The sequence below is a fragment of the Podarcis liolepis genome (genome assembly GCF_965112155.1).
Source record: "Podarcis liolepis genome assembly, chromosome: 15".
NCBI lineage: Eukaryota > Metazoa > Chordata > Lepidosauria > Squamata > Lacertidae > Podarcis > Podarcis liolepis.
Genome location: NC_139566.1, coordinates 42,822,567 through 42,842,407, shown reverse-complemented (window position 1 = coordinate 42,842,407; position 19,841 = coordinate 42,822,567). Strand labels below are relative to the sequence as shown.

Sequence of the window (19,841 nt, the reverse complement as noted above, 5' to 3'; positions counted from 1 at the left end):
TGGGTGTGTGTTTCAACTTATCTTTAATCTCAGGCAGCAAAATGTATTTGGCCAGTCCTTGCATTCTCCCATCCAAGCACTGACCAGACCCAGAACTACTTAGTTTCCACAAGGCTGCCATGTCATGTGCCTTCAGATCATGCCCTGAACCAGTTCATGCAGATTTAACTGGAACTTTGTTCTTGGGCTTAGCTCTGGTCTGGCTCTGGGGCCAAGCCCTGCCAGCACCCTCCTAACACCAGCCTTTGGTAGGAAGGTGTGGTCTATGGGTGAGCCCAGGGACAAAAAAACCCTGTGGCCCTCCATACTGAGTTCAATTCCCATCAGCCCCAGGCAGCTTTTCAAGATTCTTCCATAATGTCAGCCTCTTAATGACTGAGCCAGGAGCAAATATGCTGAGCAGAGCTCAATGAGTTAAAAACTTACCAACATCATGAATGAAGCGCTCAATTTTAGACTGCATCCCCCAATATCTGAATTCCACCTTGCACAGCTTGTATGCACACATCATAGGGTATCTCCCAGGGTTGTTCTTGTGCTCTTTGATCCAGTCTTCTGACAGAGGACCCCTTGTGGTCTTCACTGATTTATATAGCTTTGGATCTTCTTCTGATTTGTATTCGTGTGGAGGGATGGGATCTTTAACAATATCAATGGGATCTAAGTCCAGAAAAGTAGTTTAAACAAAAACATTGAAGTGCATGGAACTCCAAACATAATTTCATCACAGCTTTGTTTTGTTTTCATAACTGTTTAGACTTAAACAACTGGTATTTAAACACTTTACACAAGTGAGTCAGAGGCTGGCGTTTCCTTTCTCTGAAGAAGTCTCAAAGAGAAACTTTACTCCAGATGTGTGTGTGTGTGTGTGTGTGAGAGAGAGAGAGAGAGAGAGAGAGAGAGAGAGAAGCAGGCAATCAGAGAATTCTCTGTAAGATTTGACCACAGCATCTCTTTTGAAAAATGCTATGTCTCAGAGGTTTAAATCATAGAACAAACAAATTGGCTACATCAATATCAATTGACCATTTTCTAATGTGGTTGTAGAACACAGATGATTTAAACTGGAGTTCCACAAGTTTCTACAGTATGAAGGTCAAACAGACCGAAAACAACATGTTGTTGCTCATGTGCACCAAGAATCATTCATATGGGTCAGGACTTGTAGGACATTAACAGCAGGTTGAAATTTAGGATTTAGAAATATCAGAAGCTGCCTTAGTCAGACTATTGATCCATCTACTGTAGTATTAGCTACATCAGCTGTCCCCAACTTGGTGCTCTCCAGATGTTGTTCCTGACCTTTGAGCATGCTGGTTGGGGCTGGTGAGAGCTGGAGTCCTAAACATCTGGAAGGCATCAGGTTGGTGAAGGTCGTATAGAACAGCTTGGGAACTGCTTCTTTGTGGGAAGTAATGACTGTTAAAGTGGTATAAGAGTACCTTAAATGCACAGTGTGAATATGACTTTATTATTTACTGTAGGTGTGGAGAACCCTTGGTCCTTCAGCTATAGCTAGACTCCAATTCCCATCAGTCCCAGCCATCACAGCCAATGGTCTGGGAGGATGGGGCTGAAGTTCAACAGGTTCCCTCATGCCTGATTTAACAGAAGGAAGGGAAGCATCTAAATTTTCTGCATTAGACACAAAGCAGCTGGCAGCCCCACAGACAGTGCAGACACACTGTTTTGTTTGCTAATGCTCCACCACAGTCTTCCTGCAGCTCACATTTTCTGCCTTTTTAAGCCTTGAGAGTTATTTAACAAACACTTAAACAAAGGGAAGAGGTTTCATACAAATGTAGTAGAACTAATTAACTATCCTCTTAAATAAACCTTTATGCAGAAACTGGTGTCAGGGGTACATTTAAAATTCAGGCTGAAAAACGTCTCAGCATTTCAGTTAATTTTCTCAGAGAATTAACTGGTCTGTGGGTTCCGAATGACACATTCATCACCATCAACTGTGCATGGACAACTGAGGTGTTATTGCTACACTAGTGCTAATCAGGTGTTCTTTACAATGAGATGCAGTCAATAAGTTGGCTCCAGAGACTCGTCTTTGCCATAATCTTGGGCTTCCCTGAAGCCTGCTTCTGTGTGGATGGTGAGGCTCCACACTCACTTCAGAACTTTGGAAACAGAGGGAATGATATTTGGGTGAGTACTGGCTGTTCAAACACTATCCCCCAAGGCAAGCTTTTGCCTGATTATGTGCAGAAATGCTTTAAGGATTGAGATACAGTTCAGGGGTGCCAGGAGGATTTACAAGTCTCCAAGCAAAAGCACCAGCCCTCCCAAATATTGACGCTGGACAAGTCAAAGCAGTTCACTGACATCACCAGACCCTGTGCTTCCTCTCTGCCTCAGCCAGCAAGTTCTGGTGTGGCAGAGACTGCAGCCAAAACTAATTAAGATATCTGCTGTCACTGGCACACTCACACACCATGTGTTTGAGGCCCAGGAACAAACACCAGCTTCACTCTATTTTCTTGGTGGTCCAGAATGCAATCCTTAAGAAAGAGCCCAGAGATGAAGTGCATATTCCCTAGTTCCCAAATCTGTGTTCTGACACTCAAGAATGGTACCTTTGTCACCTAGTAATGCTGAATATGACTTTGATATGTATGGATGGCACAAGGTGAATGCCCAGAATGGGGGAACATTAACATTCAGATGGTGACAAACATGTTTATTCCTTGTCACCTCATCCTCTCTCTCGGCATTTCCATCTATCTCCCGACTTTCCACTGTGGAATTTTATGTGTATGCCCCTCAGGGCAGCGGCTTGCTTTTTGCATATGCTAAAGCACCATGCACATTGGCACTATAATATGCCCTGCACTGAGTTAAACAATTGCTTAATCTAGGGGTGAGGAACCTCAGGCTTAGGGGATGAATGCAGTTCCCTGACCTCTGTCCCTGGCCCTCCTGAGCACTCCTCATCAATCCAAATTCTTCAGCATTTTAATGCTATTTATCCTAATAAACACATTTTTGGAAAGTATTCTTTTGAATTTTATCCATATAATCCATATAACAAAATAGAACTTCATGAGACAAACACATAAAAATTGCAGGTTTCCATCCTAGGCCCATTGCTGTTCATTTCTTTTTAAAAAAGTAAACAACTTATATGAAGGAATTGAGGGAATGCTCATCAAATTTGCAGATGACACCAAACTGGGAGGGGTAGCTAATGCCACAGAAGACAGAATTCAAGATTACCTTCTCCTTAATAGACTGGAGAACTGGGCCCACACTAACAAAATGTATTTCAATAGGGACAAAATTAAGGTAATTTAGTCAGGAAGAATCAGCTGCACAAATATAAAACATCTGGCTTATCAGTAGTACATATGAAAAGGATCCAGGGGTCTTAGTAGATCACACACTTAACATGAGTCAAGAGCGTGATGCAGCAGCAAAAAAAGCTAATGCTATTCTAGGCTGCATCAACAGAATTCCAGCATCCCATTCAACGGAAGTCATACTCCCGCCCTATTCTGCCTTGCTCAGACCACACCTGGAGTCCTGTGTCCAGTTCTGGGAGCCACAATTTAAGAAGAATATTGACAAGCTGGACCATGTGCAGAGGAGGGCAACCAAGATGATAAAGGGTCTGAAAAGCAAGTCTTATGAGGAATGGTTGAGGGAGTTGGGTATGCTGAGTCTGGAAAAGGAGAGACTGAGATGAGATAGCCATCTTCAAACATATACCTAAAGGGCTCACCATACAAATAATTAACACTATAGTTGTTTACATGCACACACAAGCCACTGTTAGGCAGAATGAAAGATTGGGAGTGGGAAGAAAATACTCACCAAGAATGGTCTGCCTTTTCTCTGCAGGGGAAAGGTTGAAGACGTTGGCTTGCTCTCCTGAGTCAGATATGTAATAGGTTTCAATATCAATAGAGAATTTCTCCACAAATGGGCACGTATACCTGAGAAAGAAATAGCACCAGGGAAGCTTAACCTAAAGCTTCTACACTCCAAAGTGCTTCAAAAAATAATTTGAACACCCACATAAATACAGGTGCTTTTCTTCCAGAAGAGAGTGGGGGGGGGAGCCTCAATGACTTATAGTGTAGCATAGATTTCATTAGCATCTTAGTTTTCATAAGATGAACATCCAGTGTTTGCTAACTTGGCAAAAATATATTATTTTAGACAATATACTACTTTAATTAATGTATATACTTTTATGCACATTTTCCCTCAAAAGAGCATTTTGTACACTATATTTGGTGGCGAACTGCACAACAAAATTAATAGAAGTGAGAATTTTGAAGAACAATTGAGTTTTGAATCACACATTGGTTTGAGAAGTGCAAATTAGATAATTTCTCATTAAAATGCAAAAAACTGAAGTTCTACCCTCATTCTCAGGCACCAATGCTACCTGTGGCAAAGTTAGACAACTCCTTTAGCATGAGCAAAATATCAACACGTGCACATGCCCTTGAATCCATGTGTGGTGAAGGTTAATTAAAACAACAACAAGGAGAGTGTTTATTTTACCTGTTATCTTCATATCTCCATTTTACAAAATGGGACGTTTTGTGGCCTATCTACCACATAGAGCTGTTGTTAATACAAGCCAATGTCAACTGTTAAGTGAGCTACAGAAATGAAAAGCTCTTATAAGAGATAGTACCTTGTCCTTGTATAAGGATACGCATTCCATGACTCCTCCTCAACTCTTAAAGCTGCCTTTGGCAGTATAGACCGAAACCAACTGGGGATATGCATACCAATATGGTATACTTTGTGGGTATACTGCCCATTGCCACCAGGACCATCTGTATATGGTCTGTTTTCCAAAATCTCTACACCACTGCCTTCACCACATGTCTCTTCTCGGCTCTTTTTCTGAAATGACAAAATAAAACAGAGTGAGCAGATTCAACGTTGCCCTTGCTGAATCAATCAGGACCTGCCATCAGGTACCACAGTGGTAAATCAAGATCTTCAGAGCTGTTTAGTTAGCCATATCACCAAGGCAGACCTCTTGGTTTAGCTGCGCCTCCTCGCCTGCCCCCATCTTCATCCCCACCTGCAACAAGCATTTAGTTATACATACTGTAACTGTAATTGTTCACACCCATCCACTGTTAGTCCTACTTTTGAGCATCTCTGTTCTCTTTCCATTGCCAACATTGTAAGCTCCTTGGGGTGAGGATCTGGGTTGGTTTGTGGGTTGTTTATGGGTAAATGTGTGTGCATTAGAGTAAGGTTGAATATTGCTTCTCCACATTTTAAAATGACCATTCATGTCCTGCAAAAGTGGTGGGACCTTTTTTTGGAGGGGTGGAGTCAGGAGATCCATATTGCCCTCAAAATGTTACTGTTTCCAGAGTACCCTGAGAAGAAGGATTGACTGTAAAAGAGCTCTGGCAATTCTGATTTCTGAGGATATTTTCTTTAAGAATGCAAATTTCTAGCTCTTAGTAGCAAAGATAGGCTACAAAGTGCTGCCTCATGAAATCTCAGGTGCCAAAGGGGTGGCTGAATAAGGGAGAAACTGCCTGAGATATTGGTGATCTCCTGTCTCCCAGGGTTTTGCCGGCACAGGCACATAATGACCATGTCAGGTGAAGGGAGAGCCACAAGAACGACACAGGAGACTGGTGTTGGGTTGAATTAGGCTACAACTTTATTGCTTACAGGAAAGAGTAGGTTTGGCTAAGGCACTGGGCATCTGGCAGCCCACCTGCTACCTGATAGGAACCTGGTGGGATCAAACCTGTGCTGGGGAGTCGCCTCCAACATGGTTTGGATGCCACGATCCTGCACAGGCCACCGTTGGGACTCCCAGACAGAGTCACCCCTCTGGACCCCTCTAATGGGGTATCCTTGTGATTAAGGATCCACCCCAGTGCCTTATCCGCCCAAGTTGTGATGGTTGCTATGAGGTAGGTGAAAACCTGCAAGGCAGCCAATTTGCTTGCAGGAGAAAATTCCTCCCTGGCCCTGAATACGGTGACCGAATAAACCACAGCAAGGTCCATAGGCAATGTGCCAGCTTCCCCCCCCAAGTGGGCCCCTAAAGACTGGGTGGGTGGAAAATCCCAGGGTAACAGACCCTTAAATAGGCTGGGGATGGGCTGCTCACAGCCCCCAGCCCCTGCCTCAGATTGGCTGAGAGGGCACTGCCTGCCCTCACCTGCGGGCCTGACAGAAGATGGTGGCCTCCATGGACCCACCACAACTGCGCGATGCGGCAACGGCCACCCACCTGGAGTCCCAGATGAGTGGATATTTCTTTTTTAAAGCATCCATTCAGATAGTGACTCCCCCTCGGCTCCATTTTCTAAATACCAACTAAGTGAAATTACACATATCTGCATAGTATATCGTTACCAGATTTTTTTCAATGGATCCAGGGACCCTTTTTTTATTTCATGCTTTATTATCCATAATTAATGGAGGCACAAGGGGTTCACAAACCACATTAAGCCGAGCTATGGACTGGCCCTTAGAAGTTTTGCCCTGGTGTAATATTATATTCCTGTCATTTAGAAGCACCGCGTCCATCCACACATGGCACACACATTTGTGTACATACACACATAGGCAGGGGACCTGAATAGTGCCCCCCCGGAGGCTTCATCTGGGGCAAAAAACCCAGCTAGCCACTCTCCCCCAGTAGTTATGGCACTGCTTCCGCCAACACAACAATTTCAGCTTGAGTTGGCTTTTGTAGACCTGATGGATAGCTGTGAAATGGAAATTCTGCTGATTTGACATATAAAAGTATACTACATTTTTTATTGCTAAAATTCATAATTGCCTCCTCCCGCAGATATTACACTGACATCCATCCACATAAGTTGCTAGCAGAGCCTCAAGCTCCTTCCCTGTCATTGGTATTCTGTGTTTTCTCAGAATACACAGTTATACACATATTTTTTCCCAGTCACACTCATCTCATGACAAAAGAATCACATAATTCTAGAGTTGGAAGGGACCCATGAGGGTCATCTAGTTTAACCCCCTGCAATGCAGAAATCTCAATACAAGGTCCCCAATCCAATGTGAAACCATACCGGACCCTGCTTAGCTTTGCAAACGTGCCAGCAGTTTTATTGCTAGGCCCATTCCTACCCATGATGCCCTCCTGAATTGAGCGTTCTGCTCAGCTCTGCAGAGCTGTCCCCTTCTCACCCCACTGCTACTTCCTGAACAATGGATGATAAGGTGCCCTTGCGCTAACCACAAGGCCACATGTCCTCTGCAGAGGTATCTCCCCACTCTTGAGAAACCCCAGAACCCCAAATTCTCAGACAACTTCCTCTAACCTACTACTACGCACTCGGTTTCCAAAGCCCTTTTCGGGAGCCAAGATTAATTTGACTTATTTCCAGCAGGCCAGAATGCTTGCAGCTGGGGTTTCAGAGTGCAAGCTCCCCTCCCAGCAAACCAAGACTTTACTCAGCAGTGCCAGCCAACCTCTGATTCCCTTCTGCAACTTGCACGGAGGGCGCGGGGCTTACTCCACCACCCAATCTCCCCGCATACTCTCTTCTGACTTTTTAAAAAAGAGTCATGGAAGACAGAAACTGCCCAGAACGCATCTGTCTTTGGGACTCAGGAGGCGCCAATCAGCAGCTGCTGCAGGCAGAAGAGGAGAAGGCAAAAAATAAAAAATAAAAAGAGCCTTCTAATGGTGAAGAGAGAACTCCCAGGCTCTGCCTGGCTCAGATCGAGATCAGCGGGATCATCAGCTGGGAGCGCCGGCGCCCCCCAACTCCCAAGCCTGGGGGAAGGGGGGGTGAGCTCTGCTTTGCCGGTAGTGCTGGTAAAGCCGCGCAGCTCATTCTCTCTCCTGCCTGCCTCCCTCTTCCAGCTGGGAGTACGGGGGCAACAGTGCGTGTGACACAACGAGTGTCACCTGCGTCAGGATGACACCCGGAGCACGCGCCACTTGCCTTGCTCAGCCTCTGCTGCCGCTGCCACGTTTCCCGGGGACAATTAATGAAATCCAGGGACATTCTGGGGATGGAATTTGTCCAGGGACAGATTTGCAAATCTGGGGACTGTCCCCAGGAAATGGGGATGTCTGGTAACCCTAGCATAGTATCTGTAAGTTTACTTCCATGGAGCACATAGCGCTGGGGGGCTTGCTTTTAATTGGAAAAATGTTTCATGGAAAATAATCAAGTCACCCCCCCTTCAGTACTGTGATCTATGATTCCACCAGCTACTATGAATTTAAAACACCACCACCACAAGAACCCTAATCATGGTTCTCTCATGTTATGTCAAGTTGCTCCCTAAAATTCACCATAATCCATAACTTTGCTGCCCTGAGTCCTGGCATCCCTAGCTGCTGCCATCAAATGTTGCCCCATCTCGAGGAAGACATGGGTTGTATGTGGCGTGCCCTCTCTCGCTTCTAGGACGAAGGCAGCTGTCCTACAAATTGAGTCCTTACAGGTGGGTACATACCTTGGCTCTGCCACTCCTGTTGACCCTTCATGGTGATAAAAAAGACAGAAAGCTAGCACAAAGTTAAGAGACAAGAGAATGTGTCCTTCTTGAAACATCCTGAGGGGGAAAGGTTTCATCAACCTGCAAATCCAGTTTGGAAATGTTAGAGGTGAGTTACATCTAATTTTTTATCGTGCCTACCTACTCTAATTATAAGGGAAAATCCAGTCATCCTCCCAGTGCCCATCAAAAGATTTCTAGGGCAGATGGTGACACAGATCTATCCTGGCTAAAATAATAGCATTAAATTACTTGTAACGGGGAACCCAGAGGAGCAGATGCGCTATGATTAGCAAGAATGGCAGTTACTTAAAGGCTCTTATTAAAACAAATCTCTGGGAATAAACATGGAATGGAACATAGCACATGACCTCATGTAAGCAGTTATGGAAAAACAATTCTGGTGAATGTCATTGAAGCATCACACATCCCTGTTGGTATCACCAGCTCTTCACAACAGAAAATGAAAAGCCACAAACAGCTGAACAAAAACAGATTGTGTCATAGTCTTTTGGATCCACTCCAGCCTTTCCTCCAACTAAATATGCAGGTCAATGGGGGAGCCCCAATTAAATAGACAAGTCACTAAGGGGGTTCTAGTGGCCCCTGTTATTCTGGTATATTGCAGAAGCACAATAAAGAATTTATATGACTGCCAATTACAGCTTTCCAGGATGTTTCCACACAGTAGAACTCAAATACTTGCACACTGTTTTGTGACATTTTGGTTGTCTGAATTTTGGAAATTTTCTTAAGGGCCAACATGGCTACCTTTACTTTTATGTGACACACTTTCTGTAAAGAGATTTAGTAAGGTATAATAACTTCCCCGAGTTTTCTGTAACAAGCACTTCCAAATTCTCTCACAAATATGACTTTATTGGAGATGTTCTGTGTGTGGGAGCCTGTGGAATGTTTTCGTCTGGCACCTAAAGATATGCAACAAAGGTGTCAGCCGAACCTCCCTGGGGAGAGCATTCCACAAGTGGGGAGCCACTGCAGAAAAGGCTCGTTCTCATGTTGCCACACCCTGGACCTCCATACCCACCAAATGTCCCATTTTAAGCGGGGCACTCCAGATCACAGAAGCTAATCCTGGCTTCTGTTTGGATCCTCGAATGTCCCACTAATTGCACTGGACCTCACTCTGGGACAAGTCAGCAGGATTGCACCAGAGTTGGCATAACCCTGCTGACAAGTGTCAGAGTGCCTTCCAGTCCAGCGCTCTGGCAATCATCAGCAGGGGCACGCCAAAGTGTCTTCTGGTCCAGTGCTCTGGCACAACTCTGCTGATGATCGCAAAAGTGTTGAACCAGAAGGCATGCCCCTCCTAGCGTCTCAATTCTGGGACGACAATGGACCTCTCATGGGGGAGGTACATAAAGAAGAGACTCAGATGATGATCACAGGACTGCAGTAGTTTATATGGCGAGAGGCAGTCCTTGAGGTCCTGAGTCGTTTAAGGCTTTATAGATCAAAACCAGCACTTTTAATTGAGCCCAGAAACTAACTAGCAGCCTGTGCAGTCGGGCCAGGATTGGCATTATATGCTCAAACCATCTTCCCCGGTGAGTAACCTGGCGGCCCAAGTCTGCTGCATCTGATATTTCTGAACCATCTTCAGAGACAGTGCCACATATAACGTGTTGCAGTCATTTCCCCAAGATTAACTGGGAAAAGGGACTAAAGGTAATTGGCTTTTAAATTAAATAGGATCAGGAACTAGGTTTTATCTGGTAGCCTTATGCAAACCTTTGCAACTGTCAACTAAAGAGACAGTAACCTTATTACAACAAATGTAAGTCTTAATGGAGCGCTAATAAATTGAAGTATAGTATTAGCTTTATCATACCTTTGTAGTTTATAATAAATAAATAATATATTGTTACTTTTATTAAATTAGCTGAGTCTGAACGTCTAAACTACCACAGCTGCTGGAATATAGCTAATAGTGTTGGAAAACAATAAATTATAGACATTTGATTGGAGGGGTTAAAAGAAGAATCAACAGTGGCAAATATAGGCAGAGAACTAGCTTTTAAAGAAATAGGTGGCTCTTTCCACACAATCAAAAGACAAAGCAAGGGAGAAATGAAAGTGGAAGGGAAGTCACTTGGGAAACCTAGGATTAAAATGCACTTAAATGTAGTAAGAAAAGAGAGCTGCACAAACCTGGGGAGATAATAGCTGAGCCAGGCATTTGCCTAGATTTTTAAACCAGATGAAAATAATTGTTCTCCCGTTTACTGTAGATTACAGCGTACAGAGCAACCTTTCAAAGGTAGTCAAGTTAGACAACATTTACAATCAGCTCAGCACTTTTGTTTCCATGGATCGCTGAGATGTATTTTGCTTCAAATGAAAGGCTTGCAGCCTAGCACCGATATATAATCCAAAGTCTGACAGCAATATACTCACGAAATAAAACCTGTTGCTTATAAATAGCCAAGGCACAACAACATAAAGGCTGTTTGCTAAGTAAGTCCTTGCGGTGCAAGAATCATAAGCAAGGTCAGGGCTGTCTTAAGTACCGTATTTTTCGCACCATAGGACGCACCGGACAATAGGATGCACTTTGTTTTAGAGGGGGGAGAACAAGAAAAAAAATTCTCCCCCTCTCTGCCCAGCGCCCCTTCAGCGAAGTGGCAGGAGGCGCTGCACAGAGAGGGGGAGAACTTTCCCCCTCTTGTTTTCCCGCTCTAAAACAAGGTGCCGTTTAAGGTGCGTTCAGGCGGCTACCTTGGAAGCCTGGAGAGCGAGAGGGGTCAGTGTGCTCTGACCCCTCTCACTCTCCAGGCTTCAGGTTCCTTTCAACCTGCCCTTTGGGGCGGGGGAAGCCCACCACCAGCCCCAAAGAGCAGGTCAGGGAGCAGCGGAAAGGCGCAGCGGAGAGGCTCCTGCCATAGCCGCGCGTCACCTCTCCAGCCGGGAGAGGGTCGCGGGGCTATGGGGTCTTCGCTCCATAGGACGCACACACATTTCCCCTTCATTTTTGAAGGGGGAAAAGTGCATCCTATAGAGTGAAAAATACGGTATATCCGGCACTGTGGTGCAAAGATTCCTCCCCCCCCCCCCCGTTTCCCAGAGTTGCTGACCTTTTTACGGTGCTGCCGACAGCTTTGCGGGGCTGGAGGAGGCAGGCAGCGGCTGGAGGGCGGCTTCTCCAGCGGGGAAGAGGCGGAGGCTTTGGGTGCGGCGCTGCTTCAGCGAGGCAGGCAAGGGTGGCGAGCTGATGCCGGAAGGTGCTGTGCCCAGCCTCCGCCTCTTCCCTGGTGCCCGTGCCGCGGTGGCCATGGCAGGCGGAGGCTCCGGGCACTGTGCTGCTTCGGCGTAGCATGGCGAAAATTGGTGAGAGCAGCAAGCTGATGCTGGGAGGCGCCATGTCCAGCCTCTGCCTCTTCCCTGCTGCCCTCCAGAACTTGGCGCCCCGGTGCCCCCGCCTCTATGAGCAAGACGCCCCTGAGCAAGATGTCAATCCAAAGATCAAAAACTTTTTACAGCCCTGTTGATTCCAATGGAAGAGAGTTAGCTAGTAGGCAAAGGGAGAGACCACTATCTTTCCCTCAGAGCAGAAATAATTCATAATGTCTGCATACACATCATACCTTTAAAGCACATTTGAAGTAACCTCCTTGCCATATAATCCTGTAGTTTAAGGGTTCTGGGAATTATAGCTCTGTGAGAGGTAAACTACCATTTCCAGGATTCTTTGTGGAAGGGGATGTGCTTTAAATGTACAGTGGACGCTCGGGTTGCGAACATGACCCGTGCGGGAGGCATGTTCGTAACCCACAGTATTCCCAACCAGCAGCACCGCGTCTGCGCATGCGCAGGTTGTGATTCAGCACTTCTGCTCATGCGCAAGCGCCAAAACCTGGAAGTAACCCATTCTGGTACTTCCGGGTTCAGCGCGGTGTGCAACCTGAAAACACGAAACCTGAAGCGTCTGTAACCCAAGGTATGATAGTACTGTTCGTACAAAGCCTGTTAGCATTGACCTCTGGACTGCCAGTTTCCTACCTGTCTCCCTTCCTCAAACTGCCAGCTGTTGCCAACAAGGCTCAGCTCTGTCACTTAGAAAGTCTGCTAGTAACCAGCTGCTTCAAAAGCTGCTGCTTCTGCATGGTACCCAGCCTCAGTCCCTGCCTATGTATTTTCAGTTGCTTTCTCATTGTGCTGGCCTTTCAACTAAGTGGATATGGCAAGCAGGTGCGCTGGCTTGCCCCTGCGATTGAGGGGGCAGGAGCTGCATGCTGTGCATGCACATGTAATGTGACGATGTGAGCACACCACGAGGTGTGTGTGAGTGACATGAGCACATTTCACTGTGTGTACACATCATCATGGAATATTGAGGCCTAGAAAACTGGGGGAGGGGCGGGTGCCCCTGAGGCCACCAATGCTGCTTATAGCCACCCACATCCCTGTCTAAGGGCTAAAGCTATATTCTCCACCAAAATTGTGAGTTTTGATAAGAAGTTAATGGTCCTACACATCCTTTGCCATCTGTCAATATCCTTCTTGGTGTATGGCATTCATTAATACCCAAAGAGTCAATGAAAGTTGTTTGGAAATAACTGTTCTGTACTTCTGAGCAAGAATTCTGAGCATAAGGGCAGTACTATTATTTTTAGCACATAATGGAAACAATGTTCCTGTTGACACAACTTCAGATTGCTTTGGCCTTGTGAGCTACAGCAGCACATGACTAGCACATGGCTAACTCATGCTCACTTTGTTATCTGCTATATTGACCTTGAATTCTCCTCCCACAGATATTACACTGACATCCATCCACATAAGTTGCTAGCAGAGCCTCGAGCTCCTTCCCTCTCATTGGTATTCTGTGTTTTCTCAGAATACACAGTTATACACATATTTTTCCCCAGTCACACTCATCTCATGACAAAAGAATCACATAATTCTAGAGTTGGAAGGGACCCATGAGGGTCATCTAGTTTAACCCCCTGCAATGCAGAAATCTCAATACAAGGTCCCCAATCCAATGTGAAACCATACTGGACTCTGCTTAGCTTTGCAAACGTGCCAGCAGTTGTATTGCTAGGCCCATTCCTACCCATGATGCCCTCCTGAATTGAGGGTTCTGCTCAGCTCTGCAGAGCTGTCCCCTTCTCACCCCACTGCTACTTCCTGAACAATGGATGATAAGGTGCCCTTGCGCTAACCACAAGGCCACATGTCCTCTGCAGAGGTATCTCCCCACTCTTGAGAAACCCCAGAACCCCAAATTCTCAGACATCTTCCTCTAACCTCCTACTACGCACTCAGTTTCCAAAGCCCTTTTCAGGAGCCAAGATTAATTTGACTTATTTCCAGCAGGCCAGAATGCTTGCAGCTGGGGTTTCAGAGTGCAAGCTCCCCTCCCAGCAAACCAAGCAGTGCCAGCCGACCTCTGATTCCCTTCTGCAACTTGCACGGAGGGCGCGGGGCTTACTCCACCACCCAATCTCCCCGCATGCTCTCTTCTGACTTTTTAAAAAAAGAGTCATGGAAGACAGAAACTGCCCAGAACGCATCTGTCTTTGGGAGGCGCCAATCTGCTGCAGGCAGAAGAGGAGAAGGCAAAAAATAAAAAATAAAAAGAGCCTTCTGATGGTGAAGAGAGAACTCCCAGGCTCTGCCTGGCTCGGATCAAGATCAGCGGGATCATGAGCTGGGAGCGCTGGCGCTCCCCAACTCCCAAGTGTACCCTGAGCCTGGGGGAAGGGGGGTGAGCTCTGCTTTGCTGGTGGTGCTGGTAAAGCCGCGCAGCTCATTCTCTCTCCTGCCTGCCTCCCTCTTCCAGCTGAGAGTACGGGGGCAACAGTGCGTGTGACACAACGAGTGTCACCTTCGTCAGGATGACACCCGGAGCACGCGGTACTTGCCTTGCTCAGCCTCTGCTGCCGCTGCCACGTTTCCCGGGGACAATTAATGAAATCCAGGGACATTCTGGGGATGGAATTTGTCCAGGGACAGATTTGCAAATCTGGGGACTGTCCCCAGGAAACGGGGATGTCTGGTAACCCTAGCATAGTATCTGCAAGTTTACTTCCATGGAGCACATAGCGCTGGGGGGCTTGCTTTTAATTGGAAAAATGTTTCATGGAAAATAATCAAGTCACCCCCCTTCAGTACTGTGATCTATGATTCCACCAGCTACTATGAATTTAAAACACCACCACCACAAGAACCCTAATCATGGTTCTCTCATGTTATGTCAAGTTGCTCCCTAAAATTCACCATAATCCATAACTTTGCTGCCCTGAGTCCTGGCATCCCTAGCTGCTGCCATCAAATGTTGCCCCATCTCGAGGAAGACATGGGTTGTATGTGGCGTGCTCTCTCTCGCTTCTAGGACGAAGGCAGCTTTCCTACAAATTGAGTCCTTACAGGTGGATACATACCTTGGCTCTGCCACTCCTGTTGACCCTTCATGGTGATAAAAAAGACAGAAAGCTAGCACAAAGTTAAGAGACAAGAGAATGTGTCCTTCTTGAAACATCCTGAGGGGAAAGGTTTCATCAACCTGCAAATCCAGTTTGGAAATGTTAGAGGTGAGTTACATCTAATTTTTTATCGTGCCTACCTACTCTAATTATAAGGGAAAATCCAGTCATCCTCCCAGTGCCCATCAAAAGATTTCTAGGGCAGATGGTGACACAGATCTATCCTGGCTAAAATAATAGCATTAAATTACTTGTAACGGGGAACCCAGAGGAGCAGATGCGCTATGATTCGCAAGAATGGCAGTTACTTAAAGGCTCTTATTAAAACAAATCTCTGGGAATAAACATGGAATGGAACATAGCACATGACCTCATGTAAGCAGTTATGGAAAAACAATTCTGGTGAATGTCATTGAAGCATCACACATCCCTGTTGGTATCACCAGCTCTTCACAACAGAAAATGAAAAGCCACAAACAGCTGAACAAAAACAGATTGTGTCATAGTCTTTTGGATCCACTCCAGCCTTTCCTCCAACTAAATATGCAGGTCAATGAGGGAGCCCCAATTAAATAGACAAGTCACTAAGGGGGTTCTAGTGGCCCCTGTTATTCTGGTGTATTGCAGAAGCACAATAAAGAATTTATATGACTGCCAATTACAGCTTTCCAGGATGTTTCCACACAGTAGAACTCAAATACTTGCACACTGTTTTGTGACATTTTGGTTGTCTGAATTTTGGAAATTTTCTTAAGGGCCAACATGGCTACCTTTACTTTTATGTGACACACTTTCTGTAAAGAGATTTAGTAAGGTATAATAACTTCCCCGAGTTTTCTGTAACAAGCACTTCCAAATTCTCTCACAAATATGACTTTATTGGAGATGTTCTGTGTGTGGGAGCCTGTGGAATGTTTTCGTCTGGCACCTAAAGATATGCAACAAAGGTGTCAGCCGAACCTCCCTGGGGAGAGCATTCCACAAGTGGGGAGCCACTGCAGAAAAGGCTCGTTCTCATGTTGCCACACCCTGGACCTCCATACCCACCAAATGTCCCATTTTAAGCGGGGCACTCCAGATCACAGAAGCTAATCCTGGCTTCTGTTTGGATCCTCGAATGTCCCACTAATTGCACTGGACCTCACTCTGGGACAAGTCAGCAGGATTGCACCAGAGTTGGCATAACCCTGCTGACAAGTGTCAGAGTGCCTTCCAGTCCAGCGCTCTGGCAATCATCAGCAGGGGCACGCCAAAGTGTCTTCTGGTCCAGTGCTCTGGCACAACTCTGCTGATGATCGCAAAAGTGTTGAACCAGAAGGCATGCCCCTCCTAGCGTCTCAATTCTGGGACGACAATGGACCTCTCATGGGGGAGGTACATAAAGAAGAGACTCAGATGATGATCACAGGACTGCAGTAGTTTATATGGCGAGAGGCAGTCCTTGAGGTCCTGAGTCGTTTAAGGCTTTATAGATCAAAACCAGCACTTTTAATTGAGCCCAGAAACTAACTAGCAGCCTGTGCAGTCGGGCCAGGATTGGCATTATATGCTCAAACCATCTTCCCCGGTGAGTAACCTGGCGGCCCAAGTCTGCTGCATCTGATATTTCTGAACCATCTTCAGAGACAGTGCCACATATAACGTGTTGCAGTCATTTCCCCAAGATTAACTGGGAAAAGGGACTAAAGGTAATTGGCTTTTAAATTAAATAGGATCAGGAACTAGGTTTTATCTGGTAGCCTTATGCAAACCTTTGCAACTGTCAACTAAAGAGACAGTAACCTTATTACAACAAATGTAAGTCTTAATGGAGCGCTAATAAATTGAAGTATAGTATTAGCTTTATCATACCTTTGTAGTTTATAATAAATAAATAATATATTGTTACTTTTATTAAATTAGCTGAGTCTGAACGTCTAAACTACCACAGCTGCTGGAATATAGCTAATAGTGTTGGAAAACAATAAATTATAGACATTTGATTGGAGGGGTTAAAAGAAGAATCAACAGTGGCAAATATAGGCAGAGAACTAGCTTTTAAAGAAATAGGTGGCTCTTTCCACACAATCAAAAGACAAAGCAAGGGAGAAATGAAAGTGGAAGGGAAGTCACTTGGGAAACCTAGGATTAAAATGCACTTAAATGTAGTAAGAAAAGAGAGCTGCACAAACCTGGGGAGATAATAGCTGAGCCAGGCATTTGCCTAGATTTTTAAACCAGATGAAAATAATTGTTCTCCCGTTTACTGTAGATTACAGCGTACAGAGCAACCTTTCAAAGGTAGTCAAGTTAGACAACATTTACAATCAGCTCAGCACTTTTGTTTCCATGGATCGCTGAGATGTATTTTGCTTCAAATGAAAGGCTTGCAGCCTAGCACCGATATATAATCCAAAGTCTGACAGCAATATACTCACGAAATAAAACCTGTTGCTTATAAATAGCCAAGGCACAACAACATAAAGGCTGTTTGCTAAGTAAGTCCTTGCGGTGCAAGAATCATAAGCAAGGTCAGGGCTGTCTTAAGTACCGTATTTTTCGCACCATAGGACGCACCGGACAATAGGATGCACTTTGTTTTAGAGGGGGGAGAACAAGAAAAAAAATTCTCCCCCTCTCTGCCCAGCGCCCCTTCAGCGAAGTGGCAGGAGGCGCTGCACAGAGAGGGGGAGAACTTTCCCCCTCTTGTTTTCCCGCTCTAAAACAAGGTGCCGTTTAAGGTGCGTTCAGGCGGCTACCTTGGAAGCCTGGAGAGCGAGAGGGGTCAGTGTGCTCTGACCCCTCTCACTCTCCAGGCTTCAGGTTCCTTTCAACCTGCCCTTTGGGGCGGGGGAAGCCCACCACCAGCCCCAAAGAGCAGGTCAGGGAGCAGCGGAAAGGCGCAGCGGAGAGGCTCCTGCCATAGCCGCGCGTCACCTCTCCAGCCGGGAGAGGGTCGCGGGGCTATGGGGTCTTCGCTCCATAGGACGCACACACATTTCCCCTTCATTTTTGAAGGGGGAAAAGTGCATCCTATAGAGTGAAAAATACGGTATATCCGGCACTGTGGTGCAAAGATTCCTCCCCCCCCCCCCGTTTCCCAGAGTTGCTGACCTTTTTACGGTGCTGCCGACAGCTTTGCGGGGCTGGAGGAGGCAGGCAGCGGCTGGAGGGCGGCTTCTCCAGCGGGGAAGAGGCGGAGGCTTTGGGTGCGGCGCTGCTTCAGCGAGGCAGGCAAGGGTGGCGAGCTGATGCCGGAAGGTGCTGTGCCCAGCCTCCGCCTCTTCCCTGGTGCCCGTGCCGCGGTGGCCATGGCAGGCGGAGGCTCCGGGCACTGTGCTGCTTCGGCGTAGCATGGCGAAAATTGGTGAGAGCAGCAAGCTGATGCTGGGAGGCGCCATGTCCAGCCTCTGCCTCTTCCCTGCTGCCCTCCAGAACTTGGCGCCCCGGTGCCCCCGCCTCTATGAGCAAGACGCCCCTGAGCAAGATGTCAATCCAAAGATCAAAAACTTTTTACAGCCCTGTTGATTCCAATGGAAGAGAGTTAGCTAGTAGGCAAAGGGAGAGACCACTATCTTTCCCTCAGAGCAGAAATAATTCATAATGTCTGCATACACATCATACCTTTAAAGCACATTTGAAGTAACCTCCTTGCCATATAATCCTGTAGTTTAAGGGTTCTGGGAATTATAGCTCTGTGAGAGGTAAACTACCATTTCCAGGATTCTTTGTGGAAGGGGATGTGCTTTAAATGTACAGTGGACGCTCGGGTTGCGAACATGACCCGTGCGGGAGGCATGTTCGTAACCCACAGTATTCCCAACCAGCAGCACCGCGTCTGCGCATGCGCAGGTTGTGATTCAGCACTTCTGCTCATGCGCAAGCGCCAAAACCTGGAAGTAACCCATTCTGGTACTTCCGGGTTCAGCGCGGTGTGCAACCTGAAAACACGAAACCTGAAGCGTCTGTAACCCAAGGTATGATAGTACTGTTCGTACAAAGCCTGTTAGCATTGACCTCTGGACTGCCAGTTTCCTACCTGTCTCCCTTCCTCAAACTGCCAGCTGTTGCCAACAAGGCTCAGCTCTGTCACTTAGAAAGTCTGCTAGTAACCAGCTGCTTCAAAAGCTGCTGCTTCTGCATGGTACCCAGCCTCAGTCCCTGCCTATGTATTTTCAGTTGCTTTCTCATTGTGCTGGCCTTTCAACTAAGTGGATATGGCAAGCAGGTGCGCTGGCTTGCCCCTGCGATTGAGGGGGCAGGAGCTGCATGCTGTGCATGCACATGTAATGTGACGATGTGAGCACACCACGAGGTGTGTGTGAGTGACATGAGCACATTTCACTGTGTGTACACATCATCATGGAATATTGAGGCCTAGAAAACTGGGGGAGGGGCGGGTGCCCCTGAGGCCACCAATGCTGCTTATAGCCACCCACATCCCTGTCTAAGGGCTAAAGCTATATTCTCCACCAAAATTGTGAGTTTTGATAAGAAGTTAATGGTCCTACACATCCTTTGCCATCTGTCAATATCCTTCTTGGTGTATGGCATTCATTAATACCCAAAGAGTCAATGAAAGTTGTTTGGAAATAACTGTTCTGTACTTCTGAGCAAGAATTCTGAGCATAAGGGCAGTACTATTATTTTTAGCACATAATGGAAACAATGTTCCTGTTGACACAACTTCAGATTGCTTTGGCCTTGTGAGCTACAGCAGCACATGACTAGCACATGGCTAACTCATGCTCACTTTGTTATCTGCTATATTGACCTTGAATTCTTACTAAGAAGTGCTGCTCCCCCATGTTTTGAACTTCTAAATTGGACTGTTCTCTTCTGTGACATTTTGGATTCACCCTTGCTCCATTTTTTGTGCACAGACCCACACCGTACATTTGAAGCACATCCAACACA

General features: G+C 46.3%; 1 protein-coding gene across 7 annotated transcripts in view; it reads right to left on the bottom strand.

The window, feature by feature from the left end:
* The window catches only part of PITPNM2 (phosphatidylinositol transfer protein membrane associated 2), a 221,502-nt gene that overhangs the window by 68,099 nt on the left and 133,562 nt on the right, over window positions 1-19,841 (bottom strand). For all 7 annotated transcript variants that reach the window (XM_083476373.1, XM_083476378.1, XM_083476379.1 and 4 more), the window contains 3 exons: window positions 4,661-4,875; window positions 3,826-3,947; window positions 427-660 (listed from right to left, as the gene is read on the bottom strand). In XM_083476373.1, the coding sequence (XP_083332499.1) occupies window positions 427-660; window positions 3,826-3,947; window positions 4,661-4,875 (571 nt within the window). The remainder of the gene's footprint in view (window positions 1-426; window positions 661-3,825; window positions 3,948-4,660; window positions 4,876-19,841) is intronic.